Source organism: Crotalus tigris, unplaced genomic scaffold (genome assembly GCF_016545835.1).
Source record: "Crotalus tigris isolate CLP2741 ecotype Arizona unplaced genomic scaffold, ASM1654583v1 scf7180000024461.5605484, whole genome shotgun sequence".
Classification (NCBI taxonomy): domain Eukaryota; kingdom Metazoa; phylum Chordata; class Lepidosauria; order Squamata; family Viperidae; genus Crotalus; species Crotalus tigris.
In genome coordinates this window covers 2087789-2111325 of record NW_024100632.1, presented here as the reverse complement: position 1 = coordinate 2111325, position 23537 = coordinate 2087789, and the positions used below count along the sequence as shown (strand labels likewise).

Below are 23537 nucleotides of genomic sequence, written 5' to 3'. Positions count from 1 at the left end.
TCCAGAACTGAGGAAGCTTCTCGGATTTGAAGCGAAATGTCTTCCAAGAAATGAAATGTCTGCAAGAAAACAATGAAGCTCAGAGAGCTTCAAGATCTCACAGTCCTCCTCCTCCTCCTCCTCCTCCTCCTCCTCCTCCTCTTCCTCTTCCTCTTCCTCTTCCTCTTCCTCTTCTTCTTCTTCTTCTTCTTCTTCTTCTTCTTCTTCTTCTTCTTCTTCTTCTTCTTCTTCTTCTTCTTCTTCTTCTTCTTCTTCTTCTTCTTCTTCTTCCTCCTCCTCTCCACAAACCCCACTCTCTTCTGCCTAGTTTGGTAATGAACCATCCACAAGAACACAACTAGGTTCAGAAAGCGCCAAGGACCCCCTCATTTCAGCCCTGAGCTACAAATATCCTCCTTTAGAGTTAGTAAGTGCTTGAAAAGGCATTTGGAGATCCTTCACTTCCCGATGGAGGGTTATATAAATCTTTTGGAAAGGCGAGCATCTAACAGCAAAATGGAGATGATTCAGCTGAGTGGGACACAGTGAGAATCCAGCCAAGGGTTCCTACACTGGGGGAAAGCACATTAATGCAATTTTCTCTGCAGATTGATTTATAAGGCTGTCTTTGGGGGACTTCTAAAGAGCCTCTACTGCTGAAGCAGGATATTTAGAGCCTGGGCTGAGGTTGTGAGATTCTTTGCAAGGGAAGGGCTCCATCCAACTCAGCTTAAAATTTGTTACGACTTCTGGAGGGTCCCACTGATTAATTGTTCTCACTGTCAGGAAATTCCTCCTTAGTTCCAGGTTGCTTCTCTCTTTGGTTAGTTTCCATCCGTTGCTTCTTGTTCTGCCTTCAGGGGCTTTGGAGACTTAGGTTGGCCCCCCTCTTTTTTGTGGCAACCCCTGAGATATTGAAACTCTGCTATCATGTCATCCCTTAGTCCTTATTTTCTAGCCACGGCCAGTTCCTGCCACCGTTCTTCATACGTTTTAGCTTTCAGTCCCCTGATCATCTTTACTTCTCTCTACTCTTTCTTAGAGCCTCAACATCTTTTTTGGCCTCCCCAGCCAAAAAAACAACCCAAAGAAAAAGGCTCGCCTAGAAGTCCAGCATCATGTGGTGGGTGGCCTAGACTAGAAGACCTCTGAGGTTCCCCCTGTCTAAGTTCAAGTTTCCCATTCGGGCTCCCCCCCCCCGCAGCCTTCTTGCCCCCGTCTCCCCGCCTTTCCCCAACGTTGATTGGGTCAAAGAGAGCTGTCTTTGGCCAATCAGGCGCCTCTCCCCCCCTCCCCTCCCGAGCCGCTGCCGGTGAGGGGGTACCCGAGGCGGCGCGGAGCTCCAGGCGCGCCTTGGCACAGCTGGCGAGCGCGTCTTCTCTTGGAGCGAAACCTGAGCCGGGGTCCGGAGCGAGCCGGGCTCGGCTGGGGCTTTTTTGGGGGGCAGCTGCGTCGTGGTTCCCGAGCGGACAGAGGAATGAGCCCGGGCTGAATCAGTTCCCACGCTCTTCTCCTTGCGCTCTCCGCCGTCCGCCCCGTCCGCCTTCGCCTCGCCGCCTTCTCGGGCTCTCCCCATGGCGGGCTCGTCGCCTCCCCCGGCTTACTCCGACCTCAAGCGGGGCCGGGAGAAGAGCTGCAGCGGCGCCGAGCTCCAGCTGAACGGCGCCGAGGATATCCCGGGCCCCGAAGAGGAAGAGGAGCCGCGTCCCGCGCCCAAAAACTACTTGTGGCTGAGCATTTTGTCCTGCTTCTGCCCTGCGTACCCCGTCAACATCGCCGCCTTCGTTTTTTCGATCATGGTGAGTGGGGGGGGGCAGGGGCGGAGAAGCGAGGGACCCCGCTGGCACTCCGCGCCCTGCCCAAATGTTACCAGGACCTGTCCGGGACCCAGCGCCTCCTGGGCACCCCTGCAAACGGAAGCGGGAGGGGAGGAGGAGACCCCTCCCCGGGTCCCCCCGTGTTGTCCCTTCCCAAACGCCACCCTTCTCCCCCCCCCCCCCGGTCTTCACCGTAACCCTTTCTCCCGTCCCTTTTGGGCTAGGGCGCTTGTGCGCTTTTACGCACGAAGCGCTCCATCTGGATGTTGGGGGCTAAGCGAGGGTCAACTGCAGGGAAAAGTGGGTTTGGGGGCGCGGGGCTGGGGGCTAGGGGTCGGCCTCTCGGGGACCAAGGAGATGGGCTCTCTAGGTGCTCTGGCCTCCGGACAGGAAGAGGGAAACCCAAAGGGACCGTTTCAGGCTCAGCGCTGCCTTCCCGTTTTCGAGGCGACGGGCCCTGGTAGCCGCTGCACGGATCCTGCCGGGTTTTGCTTAGGAATTGATTGAAGGTGCGGATCCCGCAAGCTGCAGCTTGGTCCGCAATGTGTAAACGGTTAACCGGGTTTGCATCTCTAAAGCTGGCTTCCAATCTTCTCTCCAAAATATGCCCGGGCTGGTTTGCTTGACTGCACTTTATCAGCGTGTGGGGCTGGGCACTGGGTGCTTTTACCCTAAATGCCCCCAGCTCAAGTCTGGAAGCGGAGTAGAAGTATTAAAATTGCAAAGGTGGGGGGATTTATAGAAGCGATCCTGAGGAATTCTCTGGACAGGAAGTCTCAAATCTCTTGGTTGCCACCAAAGGTTGAAATACTTCCATTAACCAGTCTGTATGTGGGAATTGGAGACAGCTTGAAGTTCACTTTTAACTGCTATTGTCTGTCACTCTTTTGCCATTTATGCTGAAAGATTCTGGAATATCAGCCTTTGAGGGAGATCCATGCCATGACATTGTGTGTTGATGAACATTTGCAAATGTAAAGGCTGTTCCCCCAAGGGATCTTAAAATTTCAGGTCACTTAGAACCCATTTAACGTTCTTCGTTCTCTCAGACAACATCACTTGGAAGCAAAAAAGACCAGGCTGTGCAATTTTCTTGGAAACGATAAAATACTTTGCATGGCTTCCTTCTGTTTTGCTATGGTTTAGTTCCCAGTCTACATCGCTCTGGGCTGACCAGGTGGTCTCCTATCCCGATGCCAAGCAAGTTATACCTCAGTTCTAAAGACAGACGGTGGAATCTCCTTGGGAGTGTATATTTTTGTGGTTGCGCAGTTTGGCTGAAAGGAAGAAAAACCAGTTTCATTGATGTTGCTATTTTGACAGATGCTAGGATGGAAGAGAAACAGTTGGGGGGGGGGATTACAAAGCACCAGGATTTGCAGATCAAAGTTGTACTTATGGGAAACGAATTCCCTTGTTATACCAATCGTGACTGAAGCCCTCAGAGAGATACATCTAGAAATATTGAATTTAGGAAATATTGAACGGATCAGTTCTGACTAATTTTACAAAAGAAAATAATTCCTTCTTTGAACTGCCTCTATTCTTAGGTGCTAAGATTGGACAGCCCTTCGTTGGGAATGGTATAATCTCCCGCCCTTGAGACTAGAAGATCTCCAAGGTCCTTATCAATTTTTCTATATTTTTCTCCTTCCACCTCATCCTGAATTATATATTTCTGAAGGAAGCTGGGCCTTCACCTAATGTGTCCAAAATAAGATAATTTTGAGCCTGGTAATTTGTTTCATTGCAGAACAGAGTAACTGAATTGGACCTTAGAGGTCTTCTAGTCCAACCCGTCTTGAGGAAGCGCTCTGGATTGATTTGTTTAGACAAGCTGTAAAGCAGTGGTTCTCAACCTTTTTAATGCCGCGACCCCCAACCGGTCGTAAGTCGAGGACTACACAACTGGTGCAGCACCGTTTGCAGAATGGGACTTTTGGCGGGCTCAGCAGGGCAGAGACAGCCTGGACAATTCCTATTGGCTTTTGAAAGCCAATAGAATTAGACTAAGCTAAGGAAAAGGGGGGGAAAATGGCGGACTGCGTTGTTTGGCGACCCCTGTGAAATGGTCGTTCGACCCCAAATGGGGTCCCGACCCACAGGTTGAGAACCACTGCTGTAAAGGATTCATCGCTTTCAAGGCTGTTATGGCAGCCTGTTTTGGTGGTTATGTTCATCAGTGTTTGAAACTTCAAATGTTGTCGTCCTTTAGCTTTGCTTGTCACTGGAGTAGAAAGAGGGTAGATAAATATAGGAATCAGTAAATGTTTCTTCTAGCACAATGACCATGATGGAGAAACAGCTACCAATCGGTCCTCATGTTTACAAACATTGTGGCCTCCCCAGGGTCACCTGATCAAAATGTGGTTGCTTGGCAACCAACAGGTATTCATGATGTTTGCAGCATCCTGAGATCACCGTCTGTGGCCTTCCCAGACAGCTTCCAACAATCGGAGCCAATGGAGGACCCTGGATCAGCTTCACAATTGTGTGATTCCCTTAAGCACTTGGCAAAAAGGACGCAACAATGGGGTGTCTGACTTAACAAGTGCTTAGCGCTAGAAAGTCCCCACTTGTGGTCCGTAAGTGGAAGACTCTTAACCATGGCTGATGAGCTATATCCACAATAGGCCAAACGTCTTCCATCCATACAGCCATTGAAGGTGGCTTACTACATTATGGAAGATGGTGAGTTACGAACAGACAAACTAAAACAGAATCACAAAGCTGGAAGGGACCTTGGAGGTCTTCTAGTCCAACCCCCTGCTCAGGCAGGAAACCAGCCCACACCATTCCAGACATGTGGCTGTCCAGTCTCTTCTTCAAAACCTCCAGTGTTGGAGCACCCACAACTTCTGGAGGCAGGTTGTTCCACTGGTTCATTGTTCTCACTGTCAGGAAATTTCTTCTTCGTTCTAACAGTTGTCCCATTTCTTCTTGAAAACCTCCCGTGATGAAGCACCTGTAACTATGTAATATAAACAACAGGCTCTGCAGATCTAGGATTTGAGATTAGAATCTAATTCTTCCCTCAAATCCTGCTTGGATTATAATCACTCTTTTGCTGGTGGTGACACAGTGAGGTTCCCGTATTGGCTGGGCTCACCTTACTTGCATAGAACACAGAACAGGGATAACAGAGTTGGAAGGGGCTTTGGTGGTCTTCTAGTCCAACCCCCTGCTGAAGTAGGAGACCCTAGCCTAGACCACTCCAGACAAGTGACTGTCCCGTCCCGTTCTACTGATTAATTGTTCTAAGTATCAGGAGATTTCTCTAGGTTGCTTCTCTCCTTGATTAGTTTCCATCTGTTGCTTCTTGTCCTGCCTTCAGGTGCTTGGGAGAAGAGGTGGACCCCGTCTGGTCCTTGGGGGTGGCCAGCACAAGCTCAGATTATGGTTGCAGCCCTCTGCAGCAGAAGTCACACCCTTTCTCTATTGATCCCAGACAGGGAGAAGGATCTGGGCCAAAAACAAGTCTAAGGCATTTAGCAGCCTTAATGGACTGCAGTGCATTACTTAGAAAAGAGACAACGGGCTCTTTTGAAGCTCCGGGAGATACAGGGAGCCTTGCCAAACCGGCTGAGATCTGAGGGAACCTCCCTCAGCCAACAGGATGTGGAAGCAGGCAAGCCAGATTGGCAAGATGGGGGGGCAGGGGTAGCTCCTCTACCCACGCGCTCGCTTTCTGAATTTCTGCAACGGGAAGCCCTCCGAGGCGTGTGGACAGTGGTGATGCTTTTTCAAGCTGGGATATAAAATTGCCCCGTTGGGCAAAACCGATCTGCTGGGAGATGGTGAACAAGCTCCAGTCCCAGGCAGTTGAAGGTCCCCCTTTTTTTGCACTGCTTATAACTTAATATCTCAGGGGCTGCCCCAAAGAAGAGGGGGGGGGGTTAATCTATTCTCCAAAGCCCCTGAAGGCAGGACAAGAAGCAACGGATGGAAACTAACCAAAGAGAGAAGCAACCTGGAACTAAGGAGAAATTTCCTGACAGTGAGAACAATTAATCGGTGGAACAACCTGCCTCCAGAAGTTGTGGGTGTACCAACACTGGAAGTTTTTAAGAAGAGTCTGGACAGCCATTTGTCTGAAATGGTATAGAGTTTCCTGCCTGAGCAGGGAGTTGGACTAGATGACCTCCAAGGTCCCTTCCAACTTCTTCTTCTTCTTCTTCTTCTTCTTCTTCTTCTTCTTCTTCTTCTTCTTCTTCTTCTTCTTCTTCTTCTTCTTCGTCTTCTTCTTCTTCTTCTTCTTCTTCTTCTTCTTCTTCTTCTTCTTCTTCTTCTTCTTCTTCTTCTTCTTCTTCTTCTTCTTCTTCTTCTTCTTCTTCTCTTCCTCCTCCTCCTCCTCCTCATTATTATTATTGAATCATAGGACCGGTTGGGTCTTCAGAGGTCTTCTAGTCCAACCCCTTGCTCAAGGCAGGAGACCTTATACCATCCCGGTCAAATGGTTGTCTTGTCTGTTCTTGAAATAGTCTACTCCAAAGGTTTCCAAACGTAGCAACTTTAAGACTTGTGGACTTCAATTCCCAGAATTGAGGGCTGGCTGGGGAATTCTGGGAGTTGAAGTCCACACGTCTTAAAGTTGCTACGTTTGGAGAGCCTTGGTCTAAGCAGGTATCACTTCACAACCGTGTGACTAATTTAACGAACGGCGGCAATTTACGTAACAAACGTGGCAAGGCGAGTTGCAAAATGGGGCCCTTATCAACCGTGTGGCTTCCTTAACAACAACAGACTCGCTCAACGACCGGGGCAAGAAAGGCGGCAAAATGGAACGAAACTCCCTTCAACCAATGTCTCAGTTAGCAACAGACATTCCAGGTGGCCGTAAACCAAGGACTACCTGTGTAATTTTTTTTTTTTTTGAAGTGTTTCCGACATCTGTTCCCAGTTCAACTCGAAGAGCCCTTCCCGGCTATTTCTTCGGAGGGTCATCTTACTCCTGACCTCAGAGGGAGTCAAGTTTTCAGGCCCGGCCCTTGGGACTTTGAGTGGTTGCCTGCGTAGGCTGCCCCGGTGTCCCCTTGCGGTAACGAGATCTGTTTGTGTTAAGCGGCTTCTCCACATCTCGGAGGGCCAGGAGGAGAGGGGAGATGCGTCCTCAGAGGGATGGGCTTAAATGGCTGCTTTTGTGCTTCGGGAGGGGCGTCGTAACTGGCTCGGACGTCCAATTTTATTTCCCCCCCCCCCGAATCCAGGCAAATACAGGCTGTCTTACGACCACAGCTGAGCCCGAAACTTCTGTTTCATTTCTTTCATTTATGAAGCGAATTTTGCCCCACCTTACGACACCGTTCTTCTCGCCACCGTTGTTAAGAGAATCGCCGGAGTGGTTAAATGAGTCACACGGTCGTTAAGCGAATCGGGCCCTTCTCCTGTTGATCACAAAAAGGGGATCGCAGGACACAAACCCCCAAACGCTGTGACCGTCATTAATACGAGTCAGTTGCCAAGCGTGAGAATGCCCTCCTATGCAGAAGTGCCCGAATGGATCTTGACCTTTCAATCCAAATTGAGCTGGAAGGGACCTTGGAGGTCTTCTAGTCCAGCCCCTTGCTCAAGGCAGGAGACCCTATCCCATTTCAGACAGGTGGCTGTCCAGTCTCTTCTTGAAAACCTCCAGTGATGAAGCACCCACAACTTCTAGAGCAGGGGGTCTTCAAACTTGGCCTTCTTATGACTGGTGGACTTCAACTCCCAGAATTCCCAGCTGGCTGAGGAATTCTGAGAGCTGAAGTCCACAAGTCATAAAAGGGCCAAGTTTGAAGATCCCTGTTCTAAAGGAAATCAATTCCACTGGTTAATTGTCCTCACTGTTAGAAACTTTCTCCTTCATTCCAGGTTGCTTCTATCCTTAATTAGTTTCCATCCTTGGCTTCTTGTCCCGCCTTCTGGTGCTTTGGAGAATAGGTTGACCCCCCTCTTCTTTGTGGCAGCCCCTCAGATACTGGAACACTGCTATCATGTTGCCCCAAGTCTTTCTCTTCTCTAAGACTAGACATCCCCAATTCCTGCAAGTGTTCTTCCTATGTTTTTGTCTCCAGAGCTCCACGGTAATAGAACAGGTGACGCGAATGTCGAGATTTTTAACCTGGGCTGCATCTGCCTTCTTCTTGTTTCTTCTGCAGGCGCTAAACAGCTACAATCAAGGCGACATTGAAGGATCGAAAAGGCTGGGCCACACGGCTCTGCTGGTCGCCATTGCGTCAATTCTGATCGGTGTCTTGATGATTGCAATCCTTTGTATTGTCCATTATACTACGGTAAGCGGCTTGGATTGCCCGTGGCTTGTATTTCATTGTCCTCAGGCTGGTGTGTAGCAGGACTGCAATGTTCATCACCCACCATCCAGCCCAGCCTAGGAGAGGGATGAGTAGTAGAGATTCAACACAGCTGACAAGTTCTAAATTTCTCAAGACAACGGACTGTCCCTGGTTCTCCAAGGATGGATGGATGAATACAAGTAGATATAGATGCTATAAATGATATACCGTGTTTCCCCCAAAATGAGACCGGGTCTTATATTAAAGACTTACATTAGGGTTTATTCTCCAGGTAAGGGGAATATTCGGGGAAATACGGTACTAAATGCTGACAATCTTAACCCGGTGCTTATTTTGGGGGTGGGGCTTATATTACGGAGCGTCCTGAAAAAAAATCATGCTAGGGCTTATTTTCTGATTGGGTCTTATTTTGGGGGAAATATGGTAGTTATAGATAATATAGATATACAGTAGGATAGACAATTGAATAAAGCAGGAATTAGGAAGCAGGTTCAGTACCCTGGATAGCGATTAACAAATATGCCGGAGTGGTAGAAAGCTGAGGAGCTGGACGGAACCAAGAGAAGAACCAAATCAGGTGCTATGGGGCTACTTTTGGGCCCATCTCTTCCATCCCAGTTCCAACAGACAACGTTGTGGTGGGCATCAGAGAAGCAGGCATTCCCACCTGGCTACCTTAATCTCTCCATAGAAAAAGCAAAACACAGTGCAATAAATGTTTCATCTCCTGATCCGCTGTCCTTCAAATGGGTTTGGATCCCATGCCGTAAAAGACAACCCCGGCCTTCCCAAATTGGTCCGTCAATCAAGATGGGGATGATATAAAATTGGGCCCCAATAGCTCATCACCTACCTCAAATTGTTATTATTTGTAGGTCTGTCTCCTTTTCCTCTCCTGGGCTCTAGAGATGGGTAGCCTGTCTCCATATCTGTTCAAGAAATGTATTGATTATTATTGCATTTGTTGGCTTTTAATCTTTCGTGCACTTCCCCCAAATCACCGCTAGGAGATGGGCAGCTATATACAGTACGTTGATTCCAGCGGTCAGCCCATCCTAATGGGACTAGAACTAGAAGTCTTCGGGTGATTGGCCCAGGGTCACCCAGTCAGTTTTCGTGGCTAATACAGAATAACAGAGTTGGAAGGGACCTAGTCCAACTCACGATCAAGCAAGATACCCCGTTACTATTCTGGACAAATGACTAGAACTCACTTTCTCCTACTCACTGTCTCCTGGTTCCTAGGCTAGCACCTTAACCACTAGACCAGAGGTAGGCAACCTTGGCTCTTTTATGACTCGTGGACTTCAACTCCCAGAATTCCTGAGCCAGCCATTCTGAGAGTTGAAGTCCACGAGTCATAAAAGAGCCAAGGTTGCCTACCCCTGCACTAGACCAAACAGGCTCTCCTATAGTTAGTGATCAGGGACGGTGGAAGTTGTAATTCAACGATACTGAGAGGCATTCAAGACTTTCCTCTTTTCTCGTCTTCATTTCTCGCTATTTCTCATTTCAAAATAGGATCTGATGCAATTACTGTCTGTGGAAAGCTAACATCTCTGGCAAAGAGGGCACGGTTAGGATCAGGAGAGGAAGGAAATTAACATTTTTTTTCCATTAAGCTGGACGAGGACCGACGATTAATGCAAAATTTCAGCCGCCGAGGGAATTGAAAGAACAGCTAACCACCCTGCTGCTAGAGCCCACGAGTTTTTGAGTGCTCTTCTATCAAATTATCACCCTTTTAAAGCCTGTCTGCCACACCTGGTGGTGGGCCATGGCCCTGGGGGTGGGGGACCCTGGCTGCACTACATTTCTCTTTTCAGCACTATTTATTCCCTGCATGTCTCCATTGCATTGTGCTGTTATAGGTGTTTTATTTTTTTCTCCCCCCCCCCCCGAGTTTGGTGCACGTCTTGCGTTTCGCTCTTTTAAGGTTTTTGCTAGCTTTGCAATCCACCTGGTGAATTTCTGGGGCAAATTAGGAGAGCAAAAATGAATAATAAATGAGAATGTTAGAGGGATGTGATCACATTTCTTGGGCTGGATTCGCCTGTTGTATTTTTATTTTGTGCTTTTTACTGCTTACGGCATTTTATCCAATGTTCCCCTTACTCTGGCTTGGCTGGTTAGACAGTCACAAAAGGGGATCGCGTGGCCCCTGGACGCTGCAACCGTCATAAATATGAGTCGGTTGCCAAGTGTCCAAATTTTGATCCCGTGACCTCGGGGAGACTGCAACGGTCGTAAGGCTAAAAAAATGGCCCTAAGTCATTTTTTTCCCAGTGCCGTTGTGACTTTGAATGGTCTTTAAATCAATTGTTGTTAAGTCAAAGGACTGACAGTCATTAAAAAAAAAATCGTGACGGGGGCCTCAATGGTTCAATTCCGATAAAAATTGGGTGGAGAAGGCCAAAACCAGAATTGCCTTGCAACTCCACCCCTTTCATTCATATAATAACACAATGATACCCATAGAAAGGGGAGCAGCTTCACACGCAAGGCTGCATTCATGAATTGACCTCATAGGAAAGGCTATTGGGGTGGGGGTGGCACCTGCAGCCTGACGGGGTAGTGACTTGGGGAAGGGGCTTCGGAGTTCGACGATGTTCCAAGCCTTATCCACGTAATCAATGGACATTGCTTATCAAAGTACCGATGGAGGAAGCACTTGTGTTCCTAATGCACATTTAATTAGGTTTTTAATTGTGTTTTCATTCCATTCTTCGCTGGGGCGAGCTGTCTTCAGCGCCCTCTGTGGGTGGAAAGGAGAAAAGTCACGTTCACAGCCAAATCGCAAAGAAACGAGATTTGAATAGAATAGAATAGAATAGAATAGAATAGAATAGAATAGAATAGAATAGAATAGAATAGAATAGAATAGAATAGAAAAGAAGTAGAGTAGAATAGAATAGAGTAGAACAGAAGTAGAGTAGAGTAGAGTAGAGTAGAGTAGAAGCTGGAAGGACCTTGGAGGTTCACCTTTGCTAGCTAGAGAATTCTGGGAGATGAAGTCAACCCATGCTGGCTAGGGAATTCTATGAGTTTGAAGTCTACACATATTACTAAGTTGCCATCTTTGCAAACCTCTAGACTGGATGATCCTTAGGATCCCTTCCAGCTCTTCAGAGCTGTGTTTTTATGTTCATGCTGTTCCCTTTGGCGGCGGTTGGATTAATTGCTTTGAGAGGGACTCCATCAATTCAAAGAGCGCCTTTAATTAAGCGAGCACAAGACTGTACATGTCTGAAAGATGATTGTTAACACGGGTGCTAATGAAGGGGCAGGTGGCAAATAGGAAGCATTTCACGTGGGAGATTCTTGCAAACAAACAAACAAAATATCCATGTGTGAAGTTCCTTAGCTTAGCAGGGGATTGCCAAGGGGAAGAGCCAGGATACCAGCATTCAAAACGATGCTTGCAATTTGCCATCACGCTGGAATCGAGTCGCCAAGAAAGTTGAAGGCTGGGAAGATGACAGAGACTCCAGGGAGCGCTAATTCAGCCTTGCTTGGAAGAATCTCTGCTTGAGGCTGATCATGATTTACCAGAATAGCTTTGGGGGCCCCCAGAGGCCTGCTTGTAAATGAAAATGGGCAGCTGCGAGCGAAACTCTGGTTTGGAAAAGCGCCCGCTTGCAAAGAGAAGAGACAGCAATAAAATGGCATAAATCACGCCCCGGCAGAAAGATGCCTCGCTTCTTTGCTTCGGAGCGATTTGGGCCCCATCTTTCCCGGTTAGTTGGCAACCCTGGAAATACAGTTAGTCCTTGACTTGCAAAGGGTTTATTTGGTGAACAAAGTTACAACAGTACTGAAAAAAAGTGAGTTATGACCGCTTTTCACACGTACGACCGTTGCAGCCATCTCCGTGCTCACATGATCAAAATTCACAGGCTTGGCAACTGGCGTGTATTTATGACGGTTGCAGTGTCCTGGGATCATGTGATCCCCTTTAGTGACCTCCTGACAAGCAAAGTCCACGGGAAAGCAAGCCAGATTCGCTTAGTGACCGTGTTACTAACTGAACAAACGCAGTGATTTCCTTCACAAATGTGGCAAGGAAGGTGGCAAAACGGGGCCAAACCCACTTAACAAATGTCTCGTTTAAGATCAGAAATATTGGGATCAGTTATGGCCATAAAGCCGAGGACTACCGGTAATTTCTCCAGGGTCAACTATTGCCAGGGTTGAGTGCTGGGTCATCCCTGATGCTCCAAGTTCATCCTGTAGCACAGTGTTTCTCAACCTTGACAATTTTAAGGCATGTGGACTTCAACTCCCAGAATTCCACAGCCAGCATTGCTGGCTGTGGAATTCTGGGAGTTGAAGTCCACATGCCTTAAAATTGTCAAGGTTGAGAAACATTGCTGTAGCGTCTCCAGAAATGGCCTAAGGAGAGCCTGGTGGCGCATTCCATGTTCAAGCTGGAGGGGGTTTTATGAAAACATTGGAACCCCCCTCAAAAGGCTCCGACATTAGCAAAGCCGGAGTCATTTCCTGACAACTGGGCTGGATATTGATTTTTTTAGACTGCCCTGATGCATAATTCAGCTTTTAGTGTTGGGGAGGTGACATCTGTCAATGGGAACTTAATGCTTTTGATTCAAAAGGGCACGGAGCTGCTAATGCAAGGGATTGTTTGTTTAATGGGAACACAAACCATTAAATAATGTGTCCATTAGGCCCGGTGGATGAATAATTTACTAGGTCAAACTTTCTCAATTTCTCTGCCTCTTTTTTTCCCCTCCCCTCCCCTCTCTCCTCCCGTCCCTTCTCCTGGACCTCCCCATTTTTATTTTTATTTTTTTCCTGCAATGCAGCACACCATCTGAATGCAGAGACGCGGGATGTGAACGTATCCCATCTCCAGGCCCGTGACACAGGGGGAGGGTCTGTACCCAGGAAGAAAATGTAAACACGGATGCTCAACAAAGCAAACCCAGATCTGGTTTGTTCCATTTTTATCTTACAAACCTGGCTCGAGGCACAGGTGAAAATCTCCAGTGATCGTTTGCTGGCGGTGGGTTCCCTGTGTCGAGAGATTAGCAGTTCCCTCCCCTCCGAAGAACCGAAAACAGGAAAAAAGGGGGAAAAAATAATTACCCGTCTTTCTTAAAGAACGTCTTTATGGAACTCCCTTTTGGCAACCCTCTGTTCCCTTTTCCTGCACGCCAGAAGTGTAACGTGTAGCTCGCCTGCCCTGTCCTCGGCTTTTGCACTCGGCTGTCTCCCAGGCTGGAGATCTTTGCTGGCTGAACTTTCCGGATCGGTGAATGGATGCAAGATCTGTCCCACAGGTGGAGTTTCCTGGGACTTCTGACTTCCATCCATGAACCCAACGTAGCATCTCAGGGCACCAGAGGTGAAGGGATCCATAGGACACATCCACACCCAGGAGATGTTTTCAGCCTCCTCCTTTTTTCTCTCTCTTGGGCAGGAATGAATCTGACCCTCCTTACAATATCTGTCATGCGTCTGTTTTGATCATGCCTCTTCTCACTGGCTGTGTACCCCTTTCTGTCTGCGAGTTGCAGAAAGCATGCATTACCTAGAGAACGACAACTCCTTGGTGGCTACCTGAAGGAATGAGGGTGGGGGTGGGGGGGGATAAACCCATCGCTTTCGATGTCTTTTGGGATGATTTACTCTGTAAAAAGAAGGAAATCAACGCTTGGAAATCAAAGTTATTATCTGCTCCTTGGACTTCTGCGAAAGATACGGTTTTGGGGGGGTGGGGTGACGCTGAGAAGCCGAGAAACCAAAGGCATGAAAAAGGGGAGTTGAAATTTAATCAGGTCGAGTATGTTGTTACCGTGAAAAAAAAAAATCCAATCTTTCCCTTTGTGGTGCTGGATCCAGAAATCCTTGACAGGATGGCAGTGAGGAATGTAATGTCTCTTGGTTTACGAGCCAGGGGTATGGGAAAAGGTTCAGGTATTCCACCTATTTTATTTACACCTATTTTTTCAAAGGTGATTTCGTGGTCATGAATCGGGGGGGGGGAGGGGATTCAAGATCCCTGGTCAGGTTGCAGAATGAAAAGTCCTGCTTGTTAAGGAATTCAAAGAATAAACTTGCATTGGTTTGTATGTGCTTTCGTTCCATCATTTCGGCGCAGACTGAGGAACTCTGAATGAGGGTGGGTCGGCCATAATTGAGAGCGGTGTTTCTCCACCTGGGCTACGATGCTAACTCCCAGAATTCCCCAGCCAGCCCGTGACCCCGGGATGCTGGAACCGCTGAAAATACATGCTGTTTCCCAAGTGTCTGAATTTGGATCCCCTGACCCTGGGGTTGTTGCGACGGTCCTCAGTTCAAGGACCAGCCCTAAAGTTACTTTCTTCAGGGCTGTCGTAATTTCAAACGAACAATTGTTAAGTCAAGGGCTACCTGTGCAGACAACCGACTCACAGTTGCCTGGACAAGGTCAGCCTCCACCTGCCCACGACATTCTTGTCTCTTGGGTTTGATGACACAGGACTTGGGAAGAACGTGGGAATCGGCAAGATTCACACCACCAAACTCAAAACGGGTCTTCACAAAATTTACGAGGTTTGTGCCGAACTCGTTGAAAACCAAGCTTGAAAGAGTTTAGCTCAATGGGATGGCCTGGTTGAGGCTGCACACAAACCCAACGGCCGTCCCCAGATGGTATGCTGGACGTCAGGCCATCCAACACCTTTGGAGCTGTAATTAGCAAGTCTGTCTGACACTATTTTGTTGTCCTAAGAGCCAGGCTGGAGAGCCTTCTGGCCGTGGGCTTCAGCTGTCAAATTCTCCCTTACCATCCCGAGCATTTCTGGATGACTCAAGTCCCAAATCCCTGCCCCCTCTTGTCTCTCTCTCCCCACTCCCCTTGGCAGGGTTTACAGGCAGAGACAGATGGAGGCAGAAAACTGATGCTCGGCGGCGTCCCTGGATATAGCCTCCTTCGGGTCTTAAGGACAGCTGAGCTGCCAAAAAGCAGCGACTGCAGTATCCTGGTCTGTAATCCTAGAGAAGGCCTGCTAAATATACCCAGGTCTCTACAGTAGATGAGGTGAAAAGCCAGCAGATATTTAGACCAGAGGCGTCGCGAGAGGTTTTGGTTCCACAAGTAGCAAAGCCCACGGACCAGTTGCCTAGAAGGCCAAAATCTGCCCATACTCCAAGGTGTGGTTGAGCCCTCCATGGGGGCATGTGAAGCTGGACTGAGGCTCTTTCAGTTTTCCTCCAGAATAGCAACAGAGAGGATTGATTGGGGACCGTCTCCCAGTGATTGGCCCAAAGTCACAAAGCCGACTTTCATGCCTAAAGCAGGACTAGAACTCACAACCTGGTTTCTGGGTCAGTACCTTAACCAACAAACCAGAGTGGCTCTCAGTTGTATGATATATACATATATACACCACAATTAAATACTTACAAAACTTAGCGTAATGTTTGGTCCACTTCATTGCTACACCAGTTTTCTTTCTCCTCTGCTACTAGGGGCTCCGGAAAGTTGCCCATTTGCCCAGCACAGGAACCAACGCCGGAAATCTATAATTATTCTTGAGTGGCTGAAGGCCGGAAGCTGAGCTGCAGATAGAATTCGCCTCCTCCACTTTTCCTGCCTGAGTAGGTTCTGCCAAAAAACTGGAACGCCATCCAGGCTTTGGGGGAATTATTAAAGCAGGCGAGTGAGCGAAGAGAACTGTCTTCTGAAAAAAGCTTCCAGATCCGCTCAGGTGTCCAATTACAAGGATTTTGACCCTTTCAAAATCTCCTGCTGTTATTTGTTTTTTTGTTTGTATCCAGCCTCCATTCTCTCTAAAATAACTCAAGGCATTGAACCGACTGAATGAGCCTTCCTCCTCCCATTTTCCCCACAACAGACCTGTGAGGTAGGCTAGGCTGAGAAAAAGGGACTGGCCCAAAGTCACCCAGCTGGCTTTTGTGCCTAAGGCAGGACTAGAACTCACAGTTTCCTGGTGATTGGCCCAAAGTCACCCAGCCGGTTTTCACGCCTAAGGCGGGACTAGAACTCACCGTCACCCAATTTCCTGCCTAGTACATTTACCACTAGGCCAAACTGGCTCTGTGCCCTATTCTCATTGACATTGGCGAAGAAAGAAATTTAACAGGTGCATATCAGACAGGAGCATACCAGATTTTCACTGGGTGTTCATCAGTTGGCAAATACTTGAACTCCCAAGATTGTCACCTGAACGAAATAACGTGTCCAAGCCAAAAGAGTCCCTAAGAAGCCCCAGGACATTGTGTGCACAACATTAATGGCCCGGATTATGTAATTTGTGCAGCCTTGACGTGCCCGGCATTGCTTTCTCTCCCCAGAGGGCGCGTAAATAGACAGCAGGTGCATTAGCAGTTTGGCGTGGAAAGAGCACAGGCTGCAAAGCCAAATAAATGGAGAAAATGAGACTAACAGCAGTGCAAATGAAATGTACCATTTTTACCACCTGGGCCTCTGTTTAGGGCCCACAAAAGTGTACACATACATAACACACATTTAAACATGTTACATATATATAACATCTGCCTCCCTATCCTAAGGCGAGCAGCTATATGGAGTCTGGGTGAGTGAGCAGGTCATTTTGGAGTTACGTGGATAATTAGGACAAGAACTTTTGGATAAGAAATGAGGTGACTGTTCAGCGAGTGAGTCCCATTCGTTTTTGAAAAATCACAAAATGCAAAGACCTGCAAGCAAAAAAGTCACTACTGAGCAAAAGAAAGCAGAGATTGGTCCCAATGGCGATAGGCGCCTTGGCTGCAAGCCCAAAACAGTCTGGAACACCCTTTGAACGCCGTCGGCATTCACAAAATCCCCATCGGTCAATTGCACGAGGAAACTTAACCTGGAATAGCCGGCAGCCTTTTAACCTTTTAATACCTTTTAACAGCATCCAACAGCATCTGCCTTTCCCGGGTTCCTCGGTTCCTAATCCTTTGCCGCCCCCTCCTGGCCATCTGCGGTCCTTGCAGGCCAGAGCCCAGAGCGAAGCGAGGCCCTTTAACTCTGGCCGGCGCACGCGCGTTTCTAAGCGTCCTATGCGACGGCCTCTTACAGGAACCGGAAGGAGAGACCTACCTAAGGAGGCGGGGCCGGAAGCGAAGGAACCGGGTGTTTTGCCATCTACGCCGGCGGCTGTTGCTGCTCTTTAGCCGGGGCGGGAGGGAGGAGACCGGCTTGAGCCGCGGGGGCCGCTCCGGGCTTTGAATGTGGCCGGGTGGCCTGCACAATCGGCGGCTCTCCCGACGCGAGGTGACTTCGGGGTTTCTGAGCATGTGCAGAGCGCGGCGCCCGGTTTGGGAGGGGCGGGGTTTGAGAGCTGCTTCGTCGGCGCATTCTTTGCCCCGCCAGGAGCGCGCGTTGGGGCTCACGACAGCCCCGCGAGGTAGGACGGGAGCAGCTTTCGCCCGGGGGTCTTGGGTCTCCATGGCTGGCCCGGGGGTCCTCTGGGCCCCCACCGTCCCTGGGCCGCCCGGGTTTTGTAACGGGGAAGGGGGGAGAGGAGTTGCCTTTTTGTGACTTCACAACAATCCTCCAAATAAAGAAAAAAGCCCAGCGTAAAAAAGCATCCTTGGGGGAGGGGCTTCTTTCTTGATGATGATGATCTTGATGGCTTCTTTCTTGATGATTTTGATTGATGATCATGATGATAGCTTCTTGATGATCATGATGGGGATTTTGATCATGATCTTGATCAACCATGGTGGCTTCTTTCTTAATGAGGATTTTGATTGATGATCATGATGATGATGGCTTCTTGATGATTTTGATCATGATCATCTTGATCAATCATGGTGGCTTCTTTCTTGATGATCTTGATTGATGATGGCTTCTTGACGATTGGTGGTGATGATTTTGATCACAATCTTGATGAGCACCATGGTGGTTTCTTTCTTGATGATGACGATGGTTGATTTTTTTCCCATCCAAAAATTTGCCAAATTGGGAATCCAGGGCAGGGTCCCCCCAAAGTAGCCAATATTGACTCCTAAGGATTGATGAGTATGTAAAAATGGTTGCAGGGGGGGGGGGAAGAGTCAAAAGGGAGTCAGTAAATCTCTTGTGGGTCATTAAGTGATTGATAAACGATGGAAGATCAATTGAGGTGAATTAACCTTTTTGGGAGGGGACATGCCCCCTTATTTGGTACAATGCGTTCCCGTCCAGGCATTTGATTGTTTTCTGTAGATAAAGTTTGTTTTCTCCTCTTACGGTCTGGTTTCTTCTGCCGTGTTTTCTTCCTTCTTTTATAAGGGCGACTAGCTGGCAATCAAAAAAAAGATCCATCTGCCAGCCACCATCCCTGACCCTTGAAGAGCCATGGGGAACACCAGCAGCGAACGGTCTGGCGTAGAGCGCCACGGAGGCCATAAGGCAGCTCGAAGGGACAGCCCTGGGGGATCAAAGGATGGAGACAGGCCCAAGATTTTGATGGACAGTCCCGAAGATGCTGACCTGTTCAATGCAGAAGAAATGAAAGTAGGTGAATCCGGCTTTCCCCCGTTGACTTTTCTCGTCAGAAAGTCGCAAAAGGGGATCGTGCGACTCTGGGACGCTGTGACCATCATAAATACGAGTCAGTGGGCAAGATTCTGAATTTTGCCCACCTGACCCTGGAGATGCTGCAGTAATCCTAAGTCTGAAAAATGGTCACGGGTGACCTTTTTCCAGTGCCGTTGTAACTCTGAGTGGTCACTAAACAAACTGTTGTAAATTGAGGACTACCTTCAAATGTCAGTTTCTGACAAAAAGGCATCGCCAAGGGTGGTCCCGTGACTGCAGGGTGCAGCCAACTGCCATAAATGCGGTCCAGTTGCCGAAGTGCCCAAAATGTGGTCATGGGACTGCAGGAAAAGGGATGCAGGAACTTTGAATCCGGGTCATAAGTAGCTCTATGGGAGTCTGTCATAACTTTGAACAGCCATTAAGCAACCGGTCGTAAGATGAGGGGCGTCTATGATAGCAAGGAGGCCGAGCTGTCATCCTTGGTGTGATGTACAGCAGACCCTGTCCGGAATCCCTTCCATCTCGTTTTTGGGGGTGGGTGGGACACATGGCAAGGCCTCAGATGCCACCCTAGCCTTTCGCAAGCTATGATCTCGGAACAATCGTGGCCAGTTTCCCGAAGTCTGCTGTTTCCTAGGCTCCGATGGAGAAAGACGAATTCCTGGCTTGGCAACACGACCTGGAAGTGAGCGACAAAGGCCCCACACAAGCTCAGCCGACTGTCTTCCGGTGGACCGGCGGAGGCAAAGAAGTTTATTTATCGGGCTCCTTCAACAACTGGAGCAAACTCCCGCTTACTCGGAGGTAAACTGCGAGTCTGGAAATCAGGCATCTCCTGCGGGCTGTGGGTGTGTTGGGGGGGGGAAATTAGTTCATAGATAAGCTGCGTCTCTTCAAATTGACTTGCAGAGATGTAAGAACAGTTTGTTATTTTATCAATCCCTTAAATATGCAAATGTTTTTCTTTTGGCGCCTGGCTTTCCCAAACTGCCCTTTTGTCTCGAGATGTTTTCCTCCTGGCTTGATTGTTTTGTTCCTCCCTTTTTTAGCCTCTGAAGGAAAACGGGTGCAGGAGGTTAACCTAAGTAAGATCCATTACGTACGAATACCTAGGCTTGCATATCATTGGTTTATTTATTAGATTTTTATCCTGCCTTTATTACTTTATAAGTAACTCAAGGCAGCGACCCTATCTAATGCGCCTTTCCTCCATATTTTCCCACAACAAACAGCCCTGCGAGGTGGGTTGTTGGACTGAGAGGGAGGCACCCAGCAGTTTGTTGCGCTTACGTTATTCTGTTGTGATTTTTCCCCCAGAGTCCTTTGCAATCGAATGACTGGATAAAGCTAACAGGTGGTTTCTTTTCCCCCTTTTTCACAGCCACAACAATTTCGTAGCAATCCTCGATCTTCCAGAAGGAGAACACCAGTACAAGTTTTTTGTGGATGGCCAGTGGACTCACGATCCTTCAGAGGTGAGACCGTTTTTATTCAGGGGAATCTGCTTCGCTTCGTTACCCTGGGAATAAATGGATTATTCCGCATTTGACGCCTGTCAGTTGAGCATCCTCCGCGGCTCGTCAGCTCTTCCTTAGCTGAAATTTCTTCTGGTCGTTTTGGTCGGGGGAAATAAGAGCCGTGCTCCAGCCACTTCTGAAAGGGCATTTGGCTGTCCGCCACCTATGTATCCGTAGCAATAAATCTGTTAACAATCTTTTCATGCGCAAAAGCTGTTCCCCGATGGTGTTTCATAAAGTCACAAGGAAGCAGGAACTGGGTTAGTTAAGGCTGTTCAGAAAAGATAACCGTGATTTTAAGAGACTGCCCTCCCCTCCCCAAAGGGAAGAATACTTATAGTATCCTAGGGCTGGAAGGGACCGTGAGGGGTCTTCTAGCCCAACCCCCTGCCCAAGCAGGAGTCCTTATATCCTCCTGGACAAAAAGTTGCCCAATCTTTTCTTGAACACCTCCAGTGATGGAGCACCCACAACTTCCAGAGACAAGCCATCCAACGGATTAATGGTTCCCATCGTCGGAGAAATTCCTCCCTAGTTCCAAACTGGATCTCTCTTTAACCAGCTTCCCTCTTTTGTCACCTTTTCCATGAAAGGCTCATATTTGGGGAGGCAAACTTAATTTCCCCCCCACTCCCAAGTCAATATAGGGCTAACCTTCTGTTTGATCTGATTCGCTTTCCTGCTGGATCTAACAAACTCTCTTCCTAGCCTGTGGTGACCAGCCAACTAGGGACCGTCAACAATATCATCCAAGTGAAGAAGACAGACTTTGAAGTTTTCGATGCTTTAATGGTCGATTCCCAAAAGTGCTCCGAAGTGTCAGGTAAGTCGCGCGTGCAAAAACCCGAAAGGGAAGGGAGGACGACACTTTGGTTTATGGCAAGATCTAATCTGGGTCGGTCACTTGAAACAAAGGTCCACTCTTACGAGCTTTTGAATTTGTGCCGGAGCCCCCGCTCCCATCTTCAGGGAATTTCTCTCTACTAGAATATCTGGACTTCAACTCCCAGAATCCCCCAGCCAGCCAGAATTCTTAAAGTCTTACAGCTGCCAAGCTGGAGACTCCTGATTTAGTATGCTCCCTCTTTCTCTCCCCCCAGAATTGTCAAGCTCGCCACCTGGACCGTATCACCAGGACCCATACATCATTAAGCCGGAGGAGAGATTCAAGTCGCCCCCTATCCTTCCTCCCCACCTGCTGCAAGTCATCCTGAACAAAGACACGGGGATTTCTGTAAGTTGCGAGAAGCAGGCCAAACATTTTGCCCTCCTAGCCTGGCTTAGCCCTCTCCAGTTGTGCTGAGACTACAGCTCCCAGTGTTCTCTGGGGCATGAAGCCTAGGCTAAGCATTTGTGGGGGAGGGGGTGAGAGAATTGCTTCAAATAAGAAGCCCGACACAAAGAGAGCTTTTTCAGACACTTTACAGGTGCTGCCTGCTCTTCTGTTCGAGCTGCCTTCCGGCTTAAAACTGGGGATGAGACGAGTCTTGGAGGCAGCCGCAAAAATGGATGTCCATTTTTGTAGCACATCTTTTAATGCAGGTGGCCCTTGACTTAACGGCCATAATCGGGACCAGAATGACTGTTGCTAAGCAGGAGGTTAAGTGATCCCCCCCCCCCTGATTTTACAGACTTTTTCGCCCCGGTTGCTAAGCGTTGTTAAGCGAATTGCACAGTTGTTAAACAAATCCGGCTTCTCCCGTTGACTTTGTTTGTTGGAAGCTGGCTGGGAAGGTTGCAAATGGGGAATCAGCTGACCTGGGACGCTGCGCCTGTCTGAAATACTCGGCAGTGATCAAGTGCCTAAATTTTGATCCTGAGATGGTCTTAAATGCAAAGACTGGTCTTATGTCAGCTTGTAACTAAGCGAATGACTGTAAATCAAGGACTACCTGTATTGGGGGGGGCGGAGGGGACAGGATGCACATCTGGGCCCGGAGCCCCTTTGAGGTTGAATCCCTAACCCAAAGCTCTTCTGCTTAGTGCGATCCAGCTCTCCTTCCGGAACCGAATCACGTCATGTTGAACCATCTCTACGCGCTGTCCATCAAGGTAAGAGCAGCCTCGTGGCGGCACAGGGCTTCTTTAGGGGGGCTCCACCTTCCAAGAGGGCTCCCCTCTTTCTTCTCTCCTAGGACGGAGTGATGGTGCTGAGCGCCACCCACCGGTACAAGAAGAAATACGTGACTACGTTGCTCTACAAGCCCATATGAATGAGGGGAGGGAAAGCGGACCGGTGCGAGAGAAGGAATTGTTATCCAGAGGATCCCCTACGCCCCCAAACTCGACAGCAGCATCCTTGCTGTTAAAACTGCCCCCATCCCCAGAAAAAAGTTTTGGTTGAACTGCTGGTGCCTTGCTTCTCCTCTCCTCGCCTGTTCTTTCGATCCAGACGATCAGCCCTGGTTTTGTCAATCAAGCATGAAGCTGCCTGCAAGGAGGGGGGAGAAAAAAACCCCAGAGGACAGCCAAAACCACGCAGGCCAATTAACTTTGAAAATTAAATTAAATTCTTCAACGCTTTCTACCGAAAAGCCAGAGGACAGCTACAACAGCCAAAGGGAGACGGGTGTCTCAAATCAGTTGCTTCTGAAAATGTCTTCTTGTAATCCTACAGTTGCAATCAACTGTCTGGCCAAACCTGCCGTCGTCGTTTTTTTAAAAAACCTTTTTAGTTGATCACAGCAGCAATAAGGACCAAAGAAGGGGGGAAATAGCCCACTCTTTTCTCTTCCTCCCCCCCGCCCCGGCAGGGAGTCAGCAGCCTCGGTGCTTTCAATGGGTTTTGTGGATCCTCGGCGATCTTCAGCCGTCCCAGCAGCAGCTTTATTCTTTGGAATGATCGGCTCAACGGCAGCCTTCCAAATCAGTATTTTAGGTCCACCTGTCTTGTCGTTGGTATTTACCCTGTTTCAGAAAGTGGTTTTAATAAATAAAAAGGCATAGTGGAAAACAGGCCTGCCCCTTTCTCTTTCCGCCTGCCTCCGAAGTTCAAACGTTTCCTAGTTTGTTTTATGCTCATGTTGAGAGGTTGATATTTTTGAAGGTAAGGACAGAGATAAAAGATATGGGGAGAGCTACTTCCCGATCCGTGGGCTGAGCAAAACAATCTTCCCTCCTGCAAAAAAGCCCACGGCAGTTTTCTAAGCTGGGGATTTAGGCTGAAAGGGAACGGGAAGCGTGGGAATTGCTAGGGTAGAATCTCAAAAGGGCAGAAGAAGGTGAGAAAGGGCTGGGGGATAATGACCAAGGAAAGCCTTCACTTCGTCTTGATTTTGGGCTTCGAGGGCAAAATAAGAATTGAAACACAAGCAGGACACCTTTTGAGGAAAGGGCAAGAAATTACAAATCTCAGGGAGAGGGATAGAACAAAGCCACGAATCTTCCAATAAGCATTATTTTGTGTGTGTGTGTGTGTGTGCGCACA

The 23537-nt window shown here is 48.5% G+C and overlaps 2 protein-coding genes across 3 annotated transcripts; both read left to right on the top strand.

Annotated features, from left to right (window-relative positions):
• Positions 1-1311: 1311 nt before the first annotated feature.
• Positions 1312-14181, top strand: TMEM233 (transmembrane protein 233). The gene is made up of 3 exons (XM_039332695.1): positions 1312-1778; positions 7934-8068; positions 12913-14181. The coding sequence occupies exons 1-3, from the start codon at positions 1554-1556 to the stop codon at positions 12922-12924; spliced, it is 372 nt and encodes a 123-aa protein (XP_039188629.1). The 5' UTR covers positions 1312-1553; the 3' UTR covers positions 12925-14181.
• A 2999-nt stretch (positions 14182-17180) lies between these two features.
• On the top strand, positions 17181-23066 carry PRKAB1 (protein kinase AMP-activated non-catalytic subunit beta 1). 2 transcript variants are annotated; one of them, XM_039332677.1, is made up of 8 exons: positions 17181-17339; positions 18342-18566; positions 19231-19397; positions 19975-20068; positions 20819-20933; positions 21211-21344; positions 22094-22162; positions 22246-23066. In XM_039332677.1, the coding sequence occupies exons 2-8, from the start codon at positions 18408-18410 to the stop codon at positions 22321-22323; spliced, it is 816 nt and encodes a 271-aa protein (XP_039188611.1). In that variant the 5' UTR covers positions 17181-17339; positions 18342-18407; the 3' UTR covers positions 22324-23066. The 2 variants fall into 2 exon arrangements, with proteins under 2 accessions (XP_039188611.1, XP_039188613.1); XM_039332679.1 differs by having other exon boundaries at positions 17336-17472.
• Positions 23067-23537: the final 471 nt, after the last annotated feature.